The 26,186-nt window shown below is 40.6% G+C and overlaps 1 protein-coding gene across 3 annotated transcripts in view; it reads right to left on the minus strand.

Annotated features, from left to right (window-relative positions):
* LOC306863618 (partitioning defective 3 homolog) overlaps positions 1-26,186 on the minus strand; it is a 463,239-nt gene that overhangs the window by 143,141 nt on the left and 293,912 nt on the right. For 2 of the 3 annotated variants that reach the window (XM_079407066.1, XM_079407067.1), the window contains exons 16-17: positions 22,682-22,830; positions 6,032-6,271 (exon numbers count right to left, since the gene is read on the minus strand). In XM_079407066.1, coding sequence (XP_079263192.1) covers positions 6,032-6,271; positions 22,682-22,830 — 389 coding nt within the window. Of the gene's footprint in view, positions 1-6,031; positions 6,272-20,951; positions 20,997-22,681; positions 22,831-26,186 lie in introns of all 3 variants that reach the window. The other variant, XM_079407065.1, reaches the window with a different exon arrangement.

The raw sequence follows: 26,186 nt of genomic DNA on the forward strand, positions 1-26,186 counted from the left end.
AATATCTATTAAGATGTTTACTTGGAAGACAAAGAGTTCATATCTTCTAATGGACAAGCCGAAGCAGGATCATATTCTCAGAGCACTCTTAACATCTGATAGCCCATGAATTTTGTAACGCTGATTTTATGGATTCCAGTCAACGGGATGATGTGTTTCATTAATGATATATTAATGCAAGTACTTTGATGCTGTTTTGGAAAAGCGAAGCGACTCTCTGTGGGAACTTTTTATTTTGAAGTATCGTTTGCAATGCTAATTCATTCTCCACCACCTATCTTCGTGATACTTCGCATATCAGTATAATCATAAGGGACCGCAGCTGGCTGATATTGCTCATTTCCATTTCAGCAAGCGTCTGATTACAGCTACTGTCTCCATTCCTGATGGTCTGGACGTGATTAATTTGTCACTAATTGTAAGTTTAAAAACGCTCAGAAAGGAGGAAAAAATTAGAGGGCACTAAAAGCAAAGTGCTTTTGAATAGAGCGACGTAACGGCGGAGATGTGGCGCTGGAGACAGATGCCTCTGTGATTAGAGCTTATTAATAACCAACAAATCTCTGACGCGAGTGAGAACTGGAAGAAAGGCCTCATGAAAGCGAGAGACCATCACAGATATTTCAGTGTGCTCAGATGAGCGGTTTAACGCTCCTTTTGTTTTATTCACTTGTGCAATTCACAGTTTTTTTCTGTCAATCTGCCATCTACTAAAACAATATCCGAATGGATCAGCATGAGACAAGGAGAGTGTGTGAAATCAGTGCATTGAACAAATCCAAATCCATTTTTTTTAATAAATCCAAACCTTTTTCAGCTCAGGAGACGATAGTAATGCTAACAAGGTTTAGTTGGATATAATTCATTCCTTTTTTCCCTCGCCGGCTGCTTATTGGATGGCTGAGAGCAAAGGCGCGACCAAGCTCGGATGCATTCAGCAATTAAAACTAGCCTTTGAAATTAGTCATTGTGGACATTTCTACATCTTGTCATGCTGTCATGGAAATGATTCTGGATAGTCTGAGCATCAACGAATGTTTGGAAATTTCATTCTTGCCTTCAGAAAGATTGAATCTCAGGAGACGAAATGAAAAATAATAGGTAACGTTTTATTTTAATAATCCACTTTAGACATTCTACTGACTAGAAGTAACTGCGTTCAAGTCATCTCGGAAATAACTTTCGTAAAGCCCAGAGTTGGTGGAGCGTCAGTGAGAAAATATGTTGGATGCAATAGATGAAATTAAAGTCAAATTTAAATTTTTAATATTTTAATTAAAACTACTGTGTTGCATCGGGAAAAAACAAGAAAATATTGTACAATTAATAACATTAATTGAAAAAAGTAAATATTTAAAAAACATCACAATCTTCACTGATCATTTTGTAGAAGTAGGGTTTAAAAATTTTACTTAAAGATTTATTTTTTTGAAGAAAAGGTGCTTCCATAACTTGCGTTTGCCAGAGTGATATGAACACACCTGATGTTGTAATAACGACTTGACAACTCGTAGTCAACTTCCCCTCCTGGGAAGTTTGTATTTACATCTCAACTAGCAGTTATTGTCATTAGAGCATTAGTGAACTGTATGCTAAATATATCTGCTAAAACTTTATTTTGTTGGTCCGCCAACACATTTTACTGACTATAATTTACTTGCAACTATGTACACACTAAAAAATCCTGGGTTATTTTTTTTAACCCAAATCCTGGGTTGAGCCTTTTGGGTCTTTTTTCTTACAACAGTTACAGTGGAAACAGAATAACAGAGACTGGTTGATTACACGTAAATTACTTCTGTTTAATTTTTACATCTAATGTTTGTTAAACTAGTTTAAATATAGGCAATATGTAAAGCCTACGTATTAAAAAACAATATAAACAATGCTATAAACTATATAAGTAAAGGAAAATAAAGGAAGTTATCATGCAAACCAGTGGTTGTATGGAGTATTTTACAAACATTTAGAGGATTTAAGTTAATCTGTAAACATTAATTCATGTATGAAATAAAAAATAAGATAGGATTATAGTAAACAACCCAATTTGCTGGATACAATTAACCCAAAATGTGTTCTGTTGCCTACTCTATTTACCCAGTGTTTTTTAAGTGTAAGATGTCAACTTATTCTACTAACCCTAACCTAAGAGTCTACTAATACTTTAATGAGAATTAGCTTACATGTAGCTGCAAATTAATGAGAATTAGTTGACAAGTAGTTGCAAAATTATTGTCAGATCACATGTGGATGAGAGAGACACATTCCTGTTTGCACTGCTGTCTTTCAACCACTTTCCTAATTTCTTTGAGGGATTGACAAAAACACATCTTGATAGCAGGTGAAAACAGGTCCATAGTTAGTAGAATGTCTAAAGGGGACTATTGAAATAAAGTGCAACCAATAACACATTGGACTCATTTATAAACATCCCTATTAACTTGAAAAAAGCAGATTCATGCCTATAGAGTTGCAGTCAATACAGCAGCGACTTCACAGATCAATGGCCTTTTCATTAAAAGGGTGATCACAGTAAGTTACAGTTCTACTAATTGTTGACTGAAATGTAAAAAGAAACGAATTACGGTAATTAACGGCAAATTTCAGCTACACAGGACTGAGTGGTAAATGTTTTGACACCACAATCAAAAGGCATCATTAGTCGTCTCTTGTGACGTGCCACGGTATTCATTTCTGCTTTAGAACGCCGATCACTTCTAATGGAGTCTTGAAATTGGCACTCTGGCTAAAAACCCAGGGGGAAAAAGAGCCGAGCGCATTTAAGTCTGATATTTAAAAACATAAAACACAACGAAACACAGCCCAACTAATTTTGCCGGCTGGATATCTCCCAGTGACACATTTTTCCTCGGGTGATGCCAAATTCACATTTTATGTAAATAAAAGTGTCTGTGTGGAAAGAAAAAGCCTGCCCTTATCTGTCAACTTTTGACTATTAACCTCAGTGACAGGCACAGGCAGGTTCCTCTTATCTAAATTGAAAAACAGAGTTATTTGAATATTGGAAGACGAGAAATGCAATATGCTTCTACCGCTGAATCTCACGCATTTGCCCTCTATTGCTCCGCCGAAGTGATAAGACAGTATTTAGCCCAATGTGGACATAGCTTACAAGAACAAAGCGATTGAGGGAAATAATTTGACTCTTTTGAAAAAAATTCTGCTTGCTTTTAATGGAAACTTTAAATGGAGAACAAAGGGATGGCGGGATTTTTTCCCCGGCAGGTGTTATTAAATAGACTGTCAGAAAGACTTCATAAACTCATTCAAAAAAATATATAATTTTACAGCACTAGGGACTAACACTGTATTATTAAACTGAGATCACAAACCGTGTGAGACTATATATGTTTTATCACTTACAGTTAAAAAATTCAGTTTTGAAAAGTTTGGAAACATTACGATGTTTAACTGTTTTTAATGAAGTCTCTTCTGCTCACCAAGCCTGTGTTTATTCGATCAAAAACACAAACATTTGAATGGTAGCATATCATGGTATTTGCATAAAAATGGTTTTCAACATTGATAATAATCAGAAATGTTTCTTGAGCAGCAAATCAGCATATTCTGAAGGATCATGTGACACTGAAGACTGGAGTAATGATGCTGAAAATTCACCTTTGATCACAGAAATAAATTACATTTTACAATATATTAACATAGAAAATACTTATTTTAAATTGTAATAATATTTCACAATATTACGGTCCATAATGCTTCCAAACGTTTGACAAGTACTAATATATATATATATATATATATTAATTTGATTCCTTGCTTATTATGCCAGAAGAAGAAGAAACACCTTCAGTGCAAGAAACCTTTACAATAAAATATTTTAAAATGGGTTAATGAATGAAACAATCTAAAATTGCAAATAAAAATAATACAAATCGCTGCTGCAAGCAATCAATGAACCGTAAAAATAAACCCAAACACATTTAGTAAATCACTGAGTCTGCGAGCACTGAGAAATACCCATTTAAAACCCAGGTCCCATTAGAGAAAAATGCCCAGCGAGGACGTCTGGAAATTCATTTGGTCATGGGCGAAATGAATAGTGAAAGTTATACACATGCTTATTGGCTGTTTATTTCCTTTCGGGTCTTTGAGGGAAGGCCTGACCTACTTACAGCATGAGGATCTCTTCTGCTATTCTAATCTCCAGAATAACACAAGACGTCCTCATGAGACCCGCTGCCTTGTTTCTCTACTGAGCGCTGTCTATAAAGTCAACCTCAATTGGCGGGCGTCTCGTAATATTCTGGGCCAGTCATTGTGCGAGACAACTGATGAAATTGCCATTGATATTGTGTCAGATCGCCTTTACTGTGCCTGCGCAATTATGGTAATAGCTGTGATTACATGAGTTGCCATTTTCAATATGAAGAGAAAACAGGAGGTTAAGAAAGCAGATGACGAGGCACAGGCCGGACTAAATAATGATCAGACTAGACTGTTGCGTTTACATACACAAGTGTTTTTTGTTCATGCAAAACTCACCGCCGTGGTGTTCCACCTTCTGCTGTTTGCTAGACTACGAGTAACACAATGCTTTTAGTCATAATCTGTGTGTGTTTAATGAATACGTTTACCTCACTTACGTCAAAACTTGGATAGGCTGTAACTTAAGCACAACTGGTGCAACCGGCCCCTAATTCATTTTGAAATTAATTAAAAAAATTAAGACAATGAGGACCTTGAATGATTCACTGTAAATGTGAAATTGAAGATGTATCATAAATTATTTTGACTGACTCATTAAAAGGAAAGAAAAAAGGTTCCTAAGAATCTGACAAATCAGACAACTCAGCTCATGCCACGCTGCACACAGAAATCACTAGCGCACACTCTAACGAGACTGAGATTATGTTGCCATGCAGCTTTTAGTGGTTGCTATGGTGTTACCAGAGTATTTTCGGTGGTTGCTAGGATGATCTTTTTTGTGGTTTCTTACTGGGCCAAGTAAAGAGCATCGCTGCATCCCAGTTCGTCTACTTACACTGTTCTAAAAGTATGTACTCTTTCTGTGAAGAGTACTCCATGTACTCCATATTTTGTGTAATATCATATTGGAGACCAAAAAAAAAAACACTCATGCACTCACTCATAAATTGAATGTTTTTAGATCTTTAATGTACAAAAAGCACAAATGGATCATCGAACGTTTCTGCACTAGGCCTTCCTCTGTGAATTTTTTCTCAATACTTCCACAAAAAGTTGTGTAATGTGGATGAGTTTTTGGAGTTTGTTTATTTGTTTGGATGTATTGATTAAGGATTTTTAGTGTGTTAAACGCCCCTGTAATGAAAGATTCCACCTGATGATCATTCCACTCTTCCTTTTAAAATGTACTTTTTGTGAATGTATTGTTAAAAAATTCACAGAGGAAGGCCTAGTGCAGAAACGTTCGATGATCCTGATGATCCATTTGTGCTTTTTGTACAATAAAAATCTAAAAACATTGATTAAGTTCATAAGTGAGTGTGGATCCTGCTGTTTTCATTTGAAGTAACTACCTTATTGGAGAGAATAATGAAGAGGCACGTTGAGCTGCCAGTCGCGTGTCTTTGATGCCGAGAACACAGAAACAATAATGGCATTGTTTTCAAAAACTTCCACTTTGAAACCTGTTTTCAAAAGTTTGCTGTTGTCATGTAAATTAACGACCAAAGCACTAAGTCTCTCTATTTATCCGTCAGTCTCACACATCCATCATGTTTGTAGTTTTTTAACAGTTTTATTTGTGTTTGTAGTTCTAATCGAACCCACTTCAATACGTAATGGGTTGTGGCCAATATTAGCCATTGCACTTCGAATTTTCAAAGGAAATAGTAAACCATCCCTGATACTCATTTTAACATATTACGATTCGGGACTCACTATTGCGGAATACTATTCAGGATGGTTACAATGCAAAATGGGACACAACTCATGATATCCTAGTTTCTAGATATGATTCAAATCCCTCCTTCAATGTAAATCTATTTGATTTTTCTCCAATACTTACACGTCTCCATTCCCTCGTCATCTTCATCGGGGTTGACTATGATCACACCTGGCTTGTCGTAAGACTTGTCGATGGCCGCCCGGAAGCTCTCGTTGCAGCCCCGCCCCCTGATGATTATGGGGCGTGGCCTATGGAACGAGTCTCCGTTGAGCGTCGCCTCGGCAACAGCTGTCTGGAGGCTCTCCAAGGAACTCGACTTCTTCAAACCCAACGACGGTCCCACATCTCGCGTGGAGTTGCCTTGGGGTGGAGAAAGAGAGCGAGTAAAGAAAACATGCCAGAAAGGGAAGAAAAAACGATGCTGTCTCAATAAATCCTTCCCTCCTAATTCACTTCTATAATTTACATCCCTCACTGAAGACAAATGAGCATATCAGGGTTGCGTTTATCTGCAGATGGAGGGTGAAAAAAGTGTGCTAAAATAATATGGAATATAAATGGCTCCACTGGATGCAAAGTGAGGTGTCAGACAGATTATCAGTCTTGCATCCGTCACATTTTTAACTCTTGAGGTCATGTTTGCCTCTTTTTCCTCAATGTGTATGTGTGTGTGTGTGCGAGACGGTGAGGGAAAGAGCGCATAACTCCTTTCTGTAGTTTAAGGCACTGATGGATGGCCCAAATATGAGGCCCATTATCTTCCCTGTGTGGTCGTGGGAGGAGGTGGAGGAGAGAATGTGGAGAACAAGAGGGAGGAAGAGCAAAAGCTTGTAGACTAAACATGCTTTGAGACTCAGCCCGTTCAGATCCTAGCCGAAACTCCCTCAACTCGTCTGCTTAATGACCTTTTCATGCATTTAATCCACTTGTTTCTCGTTAAGGGTTCCTCACAAAGACACAGCAGGCCCACACTTCAAACATGCGCCAGTGCGGAGACAACATTAATCCTGCTTATGGAATCCTGTAGAGGAGGAATTCTGGAAATGCCTCAATGGGAGCGAATGGGCTTGGCTGCTCAGGTCAGGGATTTGCATGTGTGTGTGTACAGAGCACAAAATGAACACTAAATGGGAGTAAAAAGGCTTTGGAGAGCAAGAAAAAAAATTGTCTTTCCTTGGAACACAACATGGTTTAAATAGAAATGGATTTATAAATGTATTTATAATATTAAGTATACTTTTTTTTTTTATCTCTTAATTTAAAAGGGAAATTTGGTGTAGTAACCAAAACTTAATTTACTCATTAAACAAAAGTTCAATTTATTCTTTAACCTATTTTGTAATGCAATACAATTATCTCATCTTATTATGATGCTACACAAAAACTTGCACTGACTGAGAATAATACAAGACAAACAATAATAGAAAAAAACACGCATCACACGTTTGGAATCACCAATATTGTGAAATATTACAATTTGAATGAACTCTTTTCTATTGTAATATACGTATGTTAAAATGTAATGTATTTCTGTGATCTGCAGCTGTATTTTCAGCATCATTACTGCAGTCTTCAGTGTCCCATGATCTTCAGAAATCATAATAATATACTGATTTACTGCTCAACAAACATTTCTGATTATCATCAGTGTTGAAAACCGTTTTTTGCTGATTCCTACTTTTGTGGAAACACTGGTATTTTCCCCAAGATTTTTTGCTGATTAAAAAGCATAATGAACAGCATTTATTTGAAAAATAAAATAAAATAAAAATCTGTGAAACTTACTGACCCCAAAGTTTTGAAGTGTAATTTTAAAAATACACTTTCATGGCCGGTGTAATATTTACTAAAATACTAAATATTGACAATGAAATATTTATGGCCAGTAAACGGTTTCAATTCATGTTCAGCTAGCTCATGCGGTACAAAGCTAATTTTGGATCCCATGTACGTGTGAATCCGTTATGTGTGTGTGTAACCGTGCGAGCCATATGGAACAGACTCTGAAACAGTTGCCAAGTACTAAAAATTATCTAAGCCACCTGCATGATTGGATAAAATAGTCTGTATACCTCTAACAATAAACCTTGATAAATGCCAGCATGCACTGCTGCTTTACACACAGGCGTGCACAATAGTTTCAGTGATGTACGATATCTCTGCACAGCACATAAAATCTCTCAGATGAACTCTAGATGATGCATTAATGTGAGTCCAGCTGTGTGCGTCTCATTGAAATGTATAGTGCAACGGGTCGGCACGTGCACGCTCTAACACAATTAGCATGCAAATGATATATAAACAAACGTTAACCGACAGCAGCGCTACAGTTCTCGAGAGCGTAGCTGAGGCTGCCGTTTCTGTTTGCTGGTGTAGCGTAAACACAACGTTTCTCGCTCGAAGACCTTCACGTCAGATATTGATGGAAAATGTGTCGGCTGTGATGCTGAAAATACAGCCCTCAAACTCTAGCATTTAACGGGCCTCCCGCTTGGACAGCTGTAATTATTTTTCCAATGGCTGCTGTTCTGTGTTTAGATTTGGCTAGTGAGGCGAGACTCGGGCACTGGCTGCTCATTCTGTCAGTGAACGCCTGTTTAAGGGCCTCAAGAACAGCGACCCCGAACCCAGGGTCAGCAGTGAGGATTGGTTTGAAAATATGGGTCATTGAAATTATAAGAGTGCTCATAATTTTTTTTTTCTATTATTAAAAATGCATTATTATTATTAAAACACATTCATTTATATTCATGTTGGTTTCATATGGTTTTGAAAAATAATAGTAATTTAATGCTTCTAAAAATTTAATGTGGTATAATCATAACATAAAAATAAAATAAAAATTCACCTTGAAAATGTGGGTGTACACATTTTTATATAAATATAATATATATAATAACATATAATTTCTATGATTTGTGTAACATAAGTGATGTGTGTGTACTTTTATTTATTTATTTATTTCACCACATGACATTTTACCTAAAGTTTTCATGTCATAAAAAAGGTAATTTTAGAGAATTACTCAAATTTTGCACAACTAATTGTTTGGTCATACAGCATGACTTGGACTTGGCAAAATATATTTTTTTCATATAAAAATAAATTTGTATTTATATTATTTTATTTATAATAAAATACTATGGTAAAATAAAACCAAATAGTCAAACACTCAAGGTTTGTTTTTAAATTATTATTATAATTTTTTTTAAAGATATTAGGATAACTGTCTTACCCTGAAATTATAAAAATAAACTGAAACTCTGAAAAGAACAATATGTTCATGATAGAAGATGTGCATTCACGTCATTGCATGCATGAATTACATATAGAGTATATATCTTTATTTATTTGAATTTTTTCAATTTTCTTTGAGTTTCTTTTTTTTTTACTTGAATTAAACTGATAGGTTAAAGTACACAAAAATAGCCATATAGAATATATAACTCAAAGATTACAGATGCAAACAGAGCTGTAATCAGTGACGTGGGTTCAGGCACATTTAGGATCTCAAGAACTTCCTGGAATTGATGTTTGCCATTTCAGTAGACCTTAAAAACTGTTTTTCTATATACGTGAACGTCACATATGGTGGCACTCTGTGTAAACATAGCTGTCTTTCAGTCTCTCTCATTCTCGTTCCTCCTCTCAGATGATGCGTTGAGCTGGACCCGATGGTTTGGTCCTTCTCCTAAAAACATCTTCCCTCCATCTACAGCACGCTGAGATTCCTGACTGCTTTCAGATGCTAAATGGAGCGTTTCTGCCGGCCGCGGAGCTCACAGCCCATCTTCAGCAGGAGAGACGTGAAGCAAAACAGCCATTAGCTTAGCAAAATAAACCTCCAACATCGTAGGAAAACAATTAGAAATCTATTACCTTCCCTTGAAAGACGAATGTTTTAAACATTGTTCTAAACATCAGTATAAGGGGACTAAACGCTTAGAAATGATTCCAGGTGTTTTGAGGTGTAGGACAGTAGTTGGAAGTAAACCAAACCAGAGCCGACCCTGATAGCATTCGTTCACAGCTGTTAGCAGCTTCTGAAGCCAGGGATCCTTTATAAACCCTCCTGATCCTTTAACCAAACAAACCAGCGCTGCAGAAGCTACTGATTAACCTAACCAGTGCCAAACCGGTGACTGACCTCATCCAGAACAAAAAACTGAACCATACTGAGCTGGACAGAGACTCACTTTCTCGATATTCATGAAATCCTTCATTTACAGGAACAGCAAGTCACCGCAAACACAGGTGCTTTGGTTGGTGAGAACACGATGAATGATTTGAGCAACATTTAAGACTCAGCAAACTGAAACTGTGTCTGTCGGTGTGAGATTTCTAAGTTCATTCAAAACTGGAAATTCTGCCATAATTTGTCATTCCAAATCCATGGGACAGTGTTTCTTTTGTGGAAAACAAAAGGTGATTTTGTCAAAATAATGACAATAATTAAGATTGGGATCTGTTAAGCTCCAAAATAAATAAATAGCAATGAGTGACAATGAATAGTTACAAAAAAAAACATATAGTAATACAAACAATATAATAGTAATAATCAAAAAGTACCATAAAAAGGTAAAATAGCGTAATATATCAAATTAATATTAGTAAAAGTATAACAAGTATGATATTAATGTAAAAATAACTAAGTGAAAATAAATAGGCCTGCAAATTACAAGCACAATAAAACGATATATGGAACTGCTGTCAGAGAACGACCAGGCTTTCCTCTCAACCAATTGCCACGATCCACGTCACCAGAGTTCTAATCACCCGCACCTGCACCTCATCAGCGAACAATCACCACACACTTAAAAGCACTCTCCTCAATCACAACAGTGTCCGATCTTGTTGTAACATACAAGGACCGACGCTCTCAAGACTCATAGCCGAGTATACTACCTGACGATACTTACCTGTTGAAACTTACCTCTTGTTCTGCTCCTCTTCATCTTCCCCATCCGCAGATCCAGACGCTCGACGACGGACACTGTTGTGGTTACCACTCACTGGACACGTATCACGGCACACAGAGCACTCCCCTGCACGCTGGAGGTTCCCGCTGTCATCATCCCTGTCAAAGACACAGTGACTGAGTTTATCCCGGCTCACGGGTCTCCTGTAACTCCATTGACTTTTACTCATCTCAAGAATACCAACCCCTCAGTTCTTCCGATTCCAGATTCACTATTAAACACCTTTGTTCTTTCACTAACCTGCTGTGTCTGACAAGTTCATTACAGAAGATCGGACCTGGACAGCAACATCATGAGTACAGCTGATCCCTTCCAGGAACTTGTCGACACACTCAAGAGGATCCTCACTCATTCCACCTCTCCTCCCGCACCAGCTCCAGTACCTTCTCCAGCCACTTCCGCATTCAGCTCTTCTTCGCCGATCATGTTCGCCAGTCCCATGGCCCGACCAGCGCCGTTCTCAGGTGATCCCGAGGAGTGCAATGGCTTTTTGTTACAATGCTCACTAACTATTGATCTGCATCCTCAGATGTTCACCTCCGATCAAGCAAAAATTGCCTTTGTGGTCACCTCGCTCCGGGGACCAGCCCTCAGTTGGGCCGAGTCGATCCTGAGCCAAGCCGGTCCCGCAACACATTCCTATGTCCAATTTCTCGCCCACTTCAAAGAAGTATTTAGCAGCTCACCGGGGGACTCATCGGTAGGCGAACAATTATTTAAGTTACGTCAAGGCTCATCGACTATCCATCAACACGCTCTGAAGTTCCGCACCCTGGCAGCCACGAGCGGTTGGAATGAGCCTGCACTACTTACTGCCTTCCGACAAGGCTTAAACCCCCGGTTGAAGTTACATCTCGCTGCTTATGATGATACTTATGGGCTCGAGAAGTTTATACAGCTCGCCATCCGCTGCTCGAACCGTATGAAGGCATGTCTTTCTGATACTCCCTCACCATCTGCCATTGCTACTCCTCCAACTTCCCAGCCAGAGGCCAGACCCTCACCGGAACCCATGCAGACAGACATGTTTCGCTTGTCCCCCTCAGAACGACAAAGAAGAATCGCTAACAACCTGTGTCTGTACTGTGGTGACCCAAACCACCGAATCTCATCATGCCCACAACGTCCTACTCGACTTGCGGTGAGTGGCATCCAACCTACCTTTCCCAAGATGGACCCTTTAACTTCCAATGCACATCTGATAATAGACTCTACTCCACTCCCAGTTACCATCCTCCTCGACTCCGGCTCGGCCGGGAACTTCATCTCCGGCGATCTCTGTCGAAGGCTCGACCTCCCGATCGCCGCGACAAAGACCACTTACCAGATCCAGTCCATAACCGGTATGCCACTCACTCCCAATCTTGTTGAGAATTGTGTTGGACCGTTGCAGCTTCGCGTAGGGCAACTCCATCAAGAATTCATTCACCTGTTGGTACTGGAAGAGGCAACTGTTGATGTCATCTTGGGTCTGCCCTGGCTGGTGAAACACAATCCAATATTATCCTGGAAGTCTGGCGAGGTGCTAAAGTGGGGTTCGTCCTGTTTCCCTCAATGTTTCCCGTACTTACCTCGACCTACTCATTGGGCAACCGTTTCACTTCCCCTACATGCCACCACTATCGAGAGTCCTGTGGATCAAAGATCCGTGGATATCCCTTCTGAGTATTCTTCTTACAGTGACGTTTTCTGCCCCCAGCGAGCTGCCAGACTTCCACCGCATCGGCCATGGGACTGTGCAATTGACCTGGTTCCGGGTGAGCCTGTACCACGAGGAAAGATCTATCCCCTCTCACTACCTGAACAGAAGGCCATGGAGGAGTACATCGAGGAAGCCCTCCATCAAGGCTATATTGTACCGTCCACGTCCCCTGCTGCTTCCAGCTTTTTCTTTGTGGCAAAGAAGGATGGAGGTCTACGTCCGTGTATCGATTACCGTAAGCTCAACCAGATAACTGTCAAATTTCGCTATCCCCTTCCTCTTGTCCCAGCAGCCTTGGAACAACTCCGCGGTGCCACCATCTTCACCAAACTGGACCTCCGCAGCGCGTATAACCTCATTCGCATCAGGGAAGGGGATGAATGGAAAACCGCTTTTGTGACCCCTACTGGCCACTACGAATATCGGGTCATGCCCTATGGCCTCGTCAACGCCCCTTCCGTTTTCCAGGGGTTCATGCATGAGGTGCTCCGGGAGTTCCTTCCCCGGTTTGTGTTGGTCTACATTGATGACATCTTAATCTACTCCCGGAGCCTGGCCGAACATCGCCAACACGTTGCGGAGGTCCTCCAGCAATTACGAAAGTTCCAGTTATATCTGAAAGCCGAAAAATGTCAATTCCATCAAACAACCGTTCATTTCCTGGGGTACATCATCAGTCATGGTGGCATTCGCATGGACAAGGGGAAGGTGGAAGCCATCACCTCTTGGCCCCAACCCACTACCATCAAGGAACTACAGAGATTTTTAGGATTTTCTAACTTTTATCGTCGCTTTATTAGTAACTACAGCACCATAACCAGTCCCCTCACTGACCTCCTGAAGGGAGGAAAGAAATCTCTCCATTGGGGCCAAGATGCGACCGACGCCTTCAACCGCCTTAAGGAAGCATTTACGACCGCACCACTCCTAGTCCATCCCGAACCCAATTTACCCTTCACCGTAGAGGTGGATGCCTCTACTACCGGAGTGGGTGCGGTTCTCTCACAGCAGCAGGGGACCCCTCCGAAACTCCATCCATGTGCCTTCTTTTCTAAAAAACTCAGCCCGGCGGAGAGGAACTACGACATCGGAAACCGTGAGTTGCTAGCCATCAAGCTAGCGTTAGAAGAATGGAGACACTGGTTGGAGGGAGCCAACCACCCCTTCCTAGTCTTAACAGATCACAAAAATCTAGAGTACTTACGAGACGCCAAGAGGCTCAATCCTCGTCAAGCGCGGTGGGCGCTGTTCTTCACTAGATTTGATTTCAAAATTTCATACCGTCCAGGTCCTCGTAACATCAAGGCTGATGCCCTGTCCCGGGTTCACTCTCAAGAAGAGGTGTCCGATGAGCCCGAGGGGATCCTCCCTACCAACATTATTGCCAGCCCCATTGTATGGACCTCTCCTCCAGTTGTCTCCGATCCTCCTCCGGCCAATCCGCCGGGCTGTCCCCCGAATCGCCAGTATGTACCCCAGACTCAACGCACGCCTCTCATCCACTCCTCGCATACATCCATGGGTACAGGCCACCCAGGGGCCAACGCTACTCTCTCGCTGCTAAGCGATCGCTTCTGGTGGCCAAACATGGCAAGGGATGTGAGGAGGTTCGTTCAGGGCTGTCCCGACTGCGCGATATCCAAGAGCTCACGTCATCTCCCTGCTGGCAAACTGGTACCACTACCCATTCCCAATCGTCCATGGTCACACCTAGGAGTAGACTTCATTACTGATTTACCACTCTCAGATAAGAATACCTGCATTTTCGTCATCATTGATCGCTTCTCCAAATTCTGTAGACTCCTTCCTCTCCCTGGACTACCCACCGCTATACAAACTGCCGAGTTACTCTTCAACCACGTCTTCCGCTACTTTGGAATCCCGGAGGACATCGTCTCCGACAGAGGACCACAGTTCATATCACGGGTATGGAAAGCATTCTTCTCTCTCCTAGGTGTGACCGTCAGTTTGACCTCTGGATACCATCCTCAATCCAACGGGCAGACTGAACGCAAAATCCAGGAAATAGGGAGATTCCTGAGAACCTTCTGTCACGGCCGCCAGAACTCCTGGAGCCAGTTCCTAGGCTGGGCCGAGTACGCTCAAAACTCCCTTCGGCAAGGCGCCACTGGTCTCACTCCCTTCCAGTGCGTACTCGGTTACCAGCCTCCCCTATTCCCATGGTCAGGAGAACCATCTGACGTACCCTCGGTAGATCACTGGTTCCGGGAGAGCGAGGGAGTCTGGGACTCGGCTCATCACCATCTTCAGCAGGCAGTGCGCAGGCAAAAGATCTCCGCCGATGCTCGTCGCTCGACCCCACCTGATTATCATCCAGGACAAAAGGTTTGGCTCTCCACACGGGACGTCAGGCTGCGCCTGCCTTGCCGCAAGCTTAGTCCCAGATTTGTTGGCCCCTTTACCATTCTGGAACAGGTCAATCCGGTAACCTTCAAACTACAACTACCTGCACACTACAAGATCCACCCCACATTCCACGTCTCACTCCTCAAGCCGTATTTTCCTTCTGTCTCCCCAGAGCCTGGTCCGGTCGAGGAACCCCCTCTCCCTCTCATCATTGACGACGGTGCTATCTATAAAGTCCAGGAGATTTTGGATTCCCGGCGTCGGGGTGGTCAACTCGAATATCTAGTCGACTGGGAGGGGTACGGCCCAGAGGAACGCGCTTGGGTTCCCAGGGATGATATACTTGACCCGGATCTATTAAGTGAATTTCATTCCAACCATCCTGATCGCCCTGCTCCTCGAGGACGAGGTAGACCACCACGACGCCGGGGTCGGCCCTCAGGAGCGGGCCGTGGAGAGGGGGGTACTGTCAGAGAACGACCAGGCTTTCCTCTCAACCAATTGCCACGATCCACGTCACCAGAGTTCTAATCACCCGCACCTGCACCTCATCAGCGAACAATCACCACACACTTAAAAGCACTCTCCTCAATCACAACAGTGTCCGATCTTGTTGTAACATACAAGGACCGACGCTCTCAAGACTCATAGCTGAGTATACTACCTGACGATACTTACCTGTTGAAACTTACCTCTTGTTCTGCTCCTCTTCATCTTCCCCATCCGCAGATCCAGACGCTCGACGACGGACACTGTTGTGGTTACCACTCACTGGACACGTATCACGGCACACAGAGCACTCCCCTGCACGCTGGAGGTTCCCGCTGTCATCATCCCTGTCAAAGACACAGTGACTGAGTTTATCCCGGCTCACGGGTCTCCTGTAACTCCATTGACTTCTACTCATCTCAAGAATACCAACCCCTCAGTTCTTCCGATTCCAGATTCACTATTAAACACCTTTGTTCTTTCACTAACCTGCTGTGTCTGACAAGTTCATTACAACTGCACAGTGTTCCTGATTTTGCTGAAGCAAGTCTATCCAAGTTTTGTGAGGGGGACAGACTGAAATTTATTTATTTTTTAAAGAAAAATCACATTTTCTGCTCCACAGAAGTCAGTCAGTCATGCAGAATGATAAAATATGTATTTCAGATGAAACCTTACTAATAAAGGCCTTAGACACCAGTTCTCATGTCCACCTGTGTACTAATGCAGACCATCTCATCCCACTTCAGCTCTCCTCTCTGATGAAGTACGCTGTATATCTGCGTCTGTCTCGGTTTGTTATTAACAGAAATGAAAAAGGAAAGAATCCAATACGTCTGGCACGCATGTGAACTAATATCTTGTCCCATATGCTGGAGAAGCTCTTTAATCAGCAAGCTCCCCATAGCATGTGAACACAAGGCTTTCAGAGGTTTACACACAAATCTACTACAGTGAAGAGCAGGACTGATGCACAGCAAACACTGTGGGATCCAGCAGATAAAAAACCCACTCAAATGACATCTGCATCTCTCAGTCCTGAAACAATCAAACCACACAGCACTGAATCTCCTCTGAGCAAAACACCGCAAGGAACGGAAAGCTCATGATTGTGTTTTGTTTCTTTTTTTCATCTAGAAGGATTTTGACGTGCAACCCTCACCAGATCAAACCGCTGTGATTCTTATCACGTCACATACACTAGTTTAATTGTCATGATCTCACTGCCTTTTTTCCCTACTATTTTTCATCTAGGTGAGAAAAAATGCAGCAAGACATAACTGAGGATTTGTTAATTAAAGGCGCTTTACGATACATGCATATAAGTGCCCCTATTATGGATAATGAAAGGTTCATATTTTGGTTTTGGGGGTCCCCAACAACAGGTTGACATGCAGGCAAGGTCAAAAAAACACTTTCACTGTCTTATAATATGCATTTATGTTTACCTTATTTGCTCAAAGACTCCCAAACGATTCGCTCAATTATTTTTTCCAAACCATTCCTCTGCGTGACGCTAATCTGCTGTGATTGGTCTGATTGGTCTCATTTTCATTTCATCTCGCCTGTAACGCCTGATAAAGCAGTGTTTGTGAGGCAGTGCTGCTTTGTGTACAGAGTTATCGGGGAAACAACTATTTTTACCGCTCCACGATAGCAGACCAAGGACGATAGGAGAACACAGGCTTTAAATACTAGGAACGTAATCAGGGACAAACATAAACAGGTGTGGAGCTAATTAATCAAAAACCATGGCAACAAACTAGGCAGGAGAATGGAAACAGAAAACTAAACCAAAACAAATAATACATGTGACACTAGTGGCAAAGAATTAATTAGCACTTTCATTCAAACCAACGAGAAAAGACCAACAAGTTGGCGGCAATATGCTAATGTTTGATGTTGAGGTCAACATGAAACGGCTTGGGATTCGTTTTAAAAACGACTCGTTTCAATGATTCAGAGTCAACTCTTTCTTTTGAGAGACAATAACTTTATACACGGTGCACTTTCAGATTTACAGGATGCAGGATGTTTTCATTCACTTAGAGCTGTGTTACACACTGCATGAGAGATCATTTTCACAAATCCATGATGGGGCACTTTAAATGCTAAAGGACAGCAGTGTTCCAGCGATGAACAACGCTGTGACCGCGATATCTTCATGAGTGATACTTGAGGAAACACAGGCCAGCATGAAGGCAACATCCATCGCATGTAATTTGTTCAGCCATTTGTAATTGTATGCATCAACTTAAAAGGGTTATTAGGTTAAAAATAGCTCCGCGGCGGCCAAGGAGGTTTCGTCCTGCTGTGTCCAAGAAGATTGAAGGAGTCTCGGGGTTAGATCACCCTCCATTCCCGTCTGTCCTGGATCATTAGTGGACCAGAGGATGTCCAGGTTGTCCCTCGCTCCTCTACATCTGTCATAATTAACCTCTAAAGCCGCGAGCCAATCAGTCAAGACACTTTCATCTGTCTCATCAACGTAATGATATCAGTGATGCTCAGAATCTGCTGAGTCACTTCCACATTCCTGCTCTGTCAGAATCTGACATCACTCACTGCCACTTTGAAGGTTGTAAGCAAAGATGCCTTGAATGTGGTGACTTTATGTGAGCCGCTCTCGGTGTTTGAGGTTTATTAGGTGATGAGAAGCCTGAGCTGAGGCTGTAGCTATAGTAATAAAAGGAAAGGTGAGCACTATAGTTTCCCAGCGGAAAAATATCAGCCACTCAATCACAGACTTACATTAAAGCCCTTCATGGTAGAAAACACCTTCTAGTGGCGTTTCATAACAATTTTGTCCTATGAACACCAACAGCCCTATCACTGAACCTCAAGTACACCCTACATCGCCGCCACACCATTAATGTGTTCCAAATCAATCATTAATCAAAGATAACACAAGTAAACACAACATGCAGTTTTTAAATGAAGGCATTTTTTTATGAGGGGAAAACAAAATCCAAAAGTACTGTAACAAATGCACTGCTCATTGTTAGTTAAAATTAATCAATGCATTTACCAGCGTTAACTAATGGAACCTTATTGTAAAGTATTAGCAAAATATTAATAAAAACTATAACAGCATCTCAGTGATACCAAGTAACCCGAAGGTCGCAGGTTCGAGTCTCAGGTCCGATAGGAATTGTAGGTGGGGGAGTGAATAACCAACGCTCTCTTCCACCTTCAATACCACGACTGAGGTGAGACCCTTGAGCAAGGCACCGAACCCCCAACTGCTCCCCGGGCGCCGCAGCTGCATGCTCCGGGTGTGTGTTCACTTGGATGGGTTAAATGCAGAGCACAAATTCCAAGTATGGGACACCATACTTGGCCACACGTCACTTCACCTTCACTGGAAACATTTACTAGAAAAGTGGGTTGTGAATTGTAAAAACAGTGAAAGCACGTAGATAATGTAATAAGTATTTGAGTAAAAGAAGATTTCCAGCCACATGACTAATATGCAACTCCTATTTAAACTTGCATATATTTAACATGCAACTCCTCAGTCTATTCATTTCCTGCTTTACATTTGTTTTTTGTTTTTTTCAAGGGAAATAAAAAGGGTTGCGAATAGCACTCCATGTTGACTTTAACATAGAAAAGCTTAGACTTTTCTGACAGAATGAATTTTGGACATAACATGCCTCTGAACCTCCAGTCTCCATACATCTCCCAGCATGACTATGTGCTCCCTGCGCTCTAACTAGAACTGTCTGCTCCAGACGCCTGACATTGATGGATTAATTGCAGTAAGCCAAAGCGACCCGTCTGACATTGAAGCAAACAGAATTTCAGCAATCTCTCCTCACACACACACACACACACATGTTGGTTTTTGTGGTTTATGGGGACTCTCCATAGGTGTAATGGTTTTTATACTGAACAAACTGTGTGTGCTATTGCCCTACACCAACCCTACACCTAAACTTAGCCCTCACAGGAGACTTTGTGCATTTTTAGATTTTCAAAAAAACACCATTTAGTATGTTTTTTAAGCCTTTTGAATTACGGGGACATAGGCAGTGTCCTCATAAACCACCTTCATATTGTAATACCTCTGTCATACCCATGTCATTATACAAATTTGTGTCCTCATAAACCACATAAACATGCACACACACACACACACACACCTCTGTTTCTTTCCCCACTCCAGCAGCCCTCGGCATAATTAATGTTTTCTTCCATCATAGTCCCTCAAGAACTGGCAGCGCGCTTCGCTTTCCAAAAAAGTTGTTGCCAAAACGTCTATTTAACACCATGGCACTTCATTTCAATGGGAAAAAAAGAAAGAAACACCTTCTCTGATTTGATGCCAATTACTTCAAATGACTACCTTAACGAGCACAACGCACACACAGTCGTTTAGTTAGATTGATTACTAACAGTGTCACAGCGGATAGGAGAGTCATGAAGTCAAAGGGGGGGGCGTTTGGAAGGGGTTTTCCAAGCGCAGATTAAACTTGTTGCTGGAATCATTTCCACCATCACCGGTGGTCTCGCGCCGTTCATTTGTCATTCTAAGAATACTGCGGCTCCGTCCAAAACCTAGTGAGTCGCCTTGCTGTCTGCTGCCTGCATAGGGAGTATCTCCAAAATTACTACTTATTCTAATAGAATTTGATGTTAGCATGTTGCTAAGCTAAAAACAAATACATACTGGGTATCTATACTATACCCAGTATACAGTATGTAGTGAAACAACGGTAGTCAGTTTGTTTTGCATGTTGCTAATCTAAAAACAATTCAATATTGGGTCATATTGGCAATTTTTAATTAGATTAAATTGTGTTAGTTATAAAAATAAAACAAGTCAAAAGAATAGAAAAAGAATAGAATATTAACTTATAGTCAATGGGAAGTCCTGGCCTAATGGTTAGAGAGTCGGACTCATAATCCAAAGGTTGCGGGTTCGAGTCTCGGGCCGGCAGGGATTGTAGGTGGGGGGAGTGAATGTCCAGCGCTCTCTCCACCCTCAATACCACGACTGAGGTGCCCTTGAGCAAGACACCGAACCCCCAACTGCTCCCCGGGCGCCGCAGCATAAATGCTGCCCACTGCTCTGGGTGTGTGTTCACGGTGTGTGTGTGTGTGTTCACTGCTGTGTGTGTGTGTGTGTGTGTTCACTGCTGTGTGTGTGCACGTTGGATGGGTTAAATGCAGAGCACAAATTCCGAGTATGGGTCACCATACTTGACCACATGTCACGTCACTTTCACTTAATAAACTATTTTTTTTTTTCTTTCCTTTCCCACTATACTCCCAGTTAAGGATACACACAATGCTTCTTTAGATTTTAAACAAATTGCAGTAAATATGGTGGCAACATAATGCAGCTGCTGACTGCTTTACTAGGTTTTGAAACAGAGCTCCGGAAATTTATCTGAAAAAGTGTTTAAGATCTTTTCAAACACCATTAGAAGTCCACCAAAACATCAGCATGCCCAGACACACAGAGATCCGGAGCGTGTATGAGGTTAGTGTCCCTTACCTTCTGTCCACTCTGTGCAGGGAGTGAGGTTAAACTCGTCGGCTACTGTTAGGGAGGCATAAACAATTGTGATTGGTTAATTCAAGACATTCCCAGACCCATGCAACTCATTCCATTACAGATGTTACTTGACATTTCCAAAGGCCAAACTAAGAGGCATGCAAATCACTCTGTGAAAGTGAGACAAGACGTGAGACAGAGACAGATGGTCAAAGTGGGAAAACCCCTGAGATGGTGAGAGAGAAGGACAGAACTGAATGAATTATCATGCCATAACATTCAAAAGCATTGGGCAGATATATGTGTTAAGTGGATTTAGCTCCATCTACCAGGTGTCAGCGCTTCCTTTTTGTCCCTCTCAGTCTTATCACACATAGGGTAGAAACTATGAAGTCTGTTTTTTATTTATTTATTTTCTGTAATTTCCTCCATGTTGGCTCTCAAATCTATCTTTAGACTGCTACTGGAGATGGTGTTCCTCTAAAAGCCTGAGAGGAGCAAAAATATATACTCAACCTGAAGGCAGAAGTGGCATTTGAAGAAAATGGCTCATCAGAACAAAGCACACGAGATTTGGTGGAATTGAAATGTGCTTCCAATAAGTAGAGAGGAGAGGGCTTTAAATGGTGCTCGTTTGAAACGGACAGTGATGTCCTGCTTTAAATGCATTTCATTTATTTATTTTTTAAAACTGGGGAAGAAACAAGCACATTTCTCAGACCTTCTTAGATTCTGTTAAAAGCAGCTACTCTATCTATTTGATAGAGTAGCTGATTTGCTGCTCATGAAACGTTTCTGATTATTATCATGTATGTTTTTGTGTAGATATTTGCAGAAATATAATCATTTCTTATGTAGTTCATCACATTAAGTATGGTCATCATCCCATAAGAGTCAGAAAACTTTTGAGTCTCAATTTTGAGTAGTTTGTTCTTAATACTAACTACCTTCAGTTTATGCCATCTTTAACCCTTTAAGTATCCAAAAAACACTGTATATTTGTAGTTAGTGTGTACAGTACTATATGCGTTGTGTGTAACGTAAACACCGAAACTGATGTGTATGATACACCTCATCTCTCATATCCAGTCTAACTCAGTTAAAGCACTGAAATGAGTCTTATCTGCTGCCAAAAGACATTCCCTTCTCTCTTTTTCTGTTTTTTTTTTAAGTGCTATATCACCTTCCACTCATTTCACTTTTGCTAGTGAAGTGCAAAGAGGGAGAGGTGTCTCGAGAGTCTAGTCTGGTGTTGAGCGAGCAGGGCTTGGTCCGGTCTCAGGAGGCGTTGGTCTTGATGTTGTCTGAGGATAAAGAGAGGAGGAGGAGGATGAAAGCGATGTTTTATCTCCTCCGATTAGCCGCGTGGCCATGCGGCAGAAGCTCTGCGTCTCCTGAGACGGCCCGCCTCGCTTTCAACAACCCTGACCTGTCCTTGAGTCCCTTGAAACCACCTCAGAAGGCCTACTCTGAGAGATGAGTGATAAATATGTAAGTTTGGAGAGAACGGAATGCAAAAAGTCCATTTTAGCCATCATTTTTAATGTTTAACAACTATCGGTGCTCTTTTAAGTTTGGTGAAGTCTTAACTGTTTCTGATACTGTTAGCTTTAATGTCAAGCGCTGTGCTCGCATTCGCACCCCGGCTGCTGGATTGCAAAAGAACAGGAAGCAGCAAGGCAGGGCACATGAAGTGGTTCGGAGAGTGCTAGAGTTGAGCGTGAGGTTACCTAGGTCCATACTCTTCGACTTGCGACTCTTGATGATCTCCAGTTGAGAGGCATCGCTGTACTGTTTGGTCCGCTTTTCTGACATGCTCTGCCGGCCGAACCCTTCCCTCTGAAACGAGCCGTCCATATCTGCGTCTGGACCGAGTGCGCTGAAAGACAGGAGAAATATGAGCTTTCTTTTTATTATTTATTATACAATAAGACTGAAATTACTGAAATATTATTATATTAAATGATCAACATAATATTAATCAAGGAACATACATACATTCAAGCACACATAAAAATCAATCAATATTGTCTTTTTTTAATGAAAATATTAGCATGAAAAAAACTGCATGATAACAATAATAATATTTGTATTATTTATTATACAATTTGATTGATAATATAGCAAATGACTGATATTAAATCAATAAATCATGCCATTGTTGTTAAAAAAAATATTAGCATGAAAAACCTGCACGATGATGATGATGATGATAAACATAATAATAATAATAATAATTGTATTTATTATATAATTTGATGGATACCACTAAAATATTATTATAGCAATTGAATGATAAATAAATAAATACACTGTCATTGTTGTTTTTATTTTTATAGGGTTAATAATAATAATAACAACTTTTATTTTTGTTCTCATTGAAAAATGTTGGCAACCTGCATAATAACAATAATGATATCTTCTTTTTATTATAGAATTGCATTGCTATTACTAAAGTTTGAATATAATAAATGATAAATCAAGGAACAGAAAAAAACAAAAACAAAATGGAAATAGAAATAGAAATAGATTTGAAGACAGATTGGCATGAGATTAACACACGGCAGAGTTTTAGCAGTTTTCTCCTTCAGTCCACATCAGACTCAGCTCTACTCCAGCAAACTCTGTCCAGCTGCTCAGTTTAAAGCACACTGGTCCTCCAGCCTTGCGGCGACTGTGTCTAAACACTAAACAAGTCCTTGGATTAGACCTCCGTCACTCCCTACAGTCACAGCAGCTCCCAAACCCACCGACAGAAGCATCCCCTCAGTGCAACAGGAGGACAAACACATGAATGATGCATTATGCCTTCCTACTTCATAACAAACACACACTCCGTGTCCCTGGCAGAAAATAAGGACATAATGCATCTCAGACGTGAGATCTGGATACTGAAAGCAAGAGTTTCCAAACTGAATATAGACAGAAACAGAGTAAAAAGCAGCAAGGACAGCAGAGACGGACTGGATGAAATGGAGGCCAAATGTAGAGATGCAGAGACAGGACTGTCAGAATGTTACACTAATGACCAGAGAAAACACGCTGAGACTTTACCAACTTACTGAAAGACTCCTGAAAATCTGCCCTGAAATCTTCCTTTATTGATGTAAATACACCAGTCAACACAAGTTAAATACTGACTGGTTCTGTCATGACTGCTTCAGACCATGATGTAGAAATGTTTCCGGTCTTCAAACTTTCTTCAAAGAAGCACAAATGTTTTCTAAAATGGTTGTCCTGATGGTAACGGCAGCAGTATTGTGAACAGTATTGACAGTATACTGTGATTATTATCATTATTATTATTCCTAGTTGTTTTGTTTGTTTGTTTTTTTACTTAAAAAAGAATAATCAATACCACAAATACATATATGACACAATATAACATATTCTAACAAAACTGGGTTATTAAAGATGTGGATGCAGCATCATGCCAAGCAAAACAGTTACTGATGCCACTGTAGAAATACCCAGACATATTTTTAGTCATGATTAAGTCATTCTTCCTAATGTGCTTATTTAAAAATGAATATGTTTAGGCAAAAAACTTGCAGTGTTTGTCAGTGTTTGCTTATCTTTACGGTATCTTAAGCATAGTTTTAAAGTTTAAAAGACACTTGAGACTGGAGTTTCTCACTCACGAGTCCCTCATCAGGAACAAACAGAGGTAGGTGGAGACGTCACAACTTTGGATTATAAAATCCATTTGCTGCCCTCGTTCCTATGAGCCTCCTACTTACAAACATCATGCTCACATAAAGCCTTTCCTTTTGTCCCCACTTTCCTCCTTAGTGTTTGAAGTCACGAATGCGTTCACTCCGAGTGAGTTTCTGGCTGTTCATAATTCACTGCAGAGCGTCAGGAGCTCTGATGCAAACCTGAAGTCTGAGAAAATCATGAGAGCAAAACTGTAAAGGATCCAAACGAAGTTCAGAGTAAAGAGACTGGATATGAGTGCAGTAACCGCTCTGGCCTCAGTACTTAAGACTGCTCTGATGTGAAGCTTTTGTCCACATGTAGATGTGTAGGATGTGTTTTATTAGCGAGGGCAGACAGGTGTGTTGTTGCTATTGATCCTGATGTTATGATGCTTGATTAGATGCATGCCGTCTAGCAGATATCGACTGGATGAACGTAAACGGAGCGAAAGACAGATAGTTCATTCTATACTGAAGATAAGGTCAATGTATTCTCTTTAGACACTCAATTCCAACCAAACTCTCTTGTAATTAGTGTTGTTCTCTCTCTTCTAGCACATTAAACACTGCAACCCTTGACACACACACACACACACACACTGGTCTAAAGGTCTGATATATGTCATGTGAAAAAAAAAACTGAACTGGTGTGAAGTGGTTTCAAACAAGAGCAGACCAAAACTGAGTTCATTTGAAGTGAGTGCAAACATGAACAAACTGACAAGCCGATTTATAGTAGAAACTAAAGTTGTAATTTTAATTGAACGTGACACTGACACTGTTTTGCCATGTTTAATACTGTAAAGCAGTCTATTGTATAAAGTGCTATAAATAAAAGTGATGTGACTTAATGCTTAGAGTACCAAACTGCACACATGCTGCAAACATCCACATTGCTGTGATCAGATGCTTTCTTATCTGCTGTTTTCTCACCACTTCCATGTTTGTGTTTAATTTGTTAAAGAGCGGAAAGTGTGCAGCACATAATTACATATTCTTCAAGTCAATCAAAGCAGTGTGTATATAGTATATTGCTGCAAAGATATCTTACATTTTTCTACTACTTTATTTTTTATTTTAATTTCATGATGTTTAATTTAATTTTAATTTAACATTGTATTTTATTTATTTTGTTTTGGTTATTTTAAAGAAAGAGTTCAGCCAGAAATGTTGTCCATTTCACTTTGTTATTCTGTGGAACACAAAGTAATGCATTTACTACAAATGGGCAAAACTAAATCAAATCTCAAAAGGGATGGAAAAGTTATTAAATTGTCATAATTGTAATCCATGCAACTTGTGCTTAATATTGCAACTCTTCAGGAGCCATATGATAACTTTGTGTGAGTTTTCTATCAATAATACTTTTAGTTTATTTTACTATGACTTTATTTAATTTTATCTACCATTATGTTAAATAAGTTGACAGCACTTTCATTTTAATAAAAGCCTGGATATTCTGAAAAAAGACATAAAAGCACCATAATGGTAGATACAATTAAATTAAATAAACTTTTTTGCATTACAGTAATACGAA

The sequence above is a fragment of the Barbus barbus genome (assembly GCF_936440315.1).
Source record: "Barbus barbus genome assembly, chromosome: 44".
NCBI lineage: Eukaryota > Metazoa > Chordata > Actinopteri > Cypriniformes > Cyprinidae > Barbus > Barbus barbus.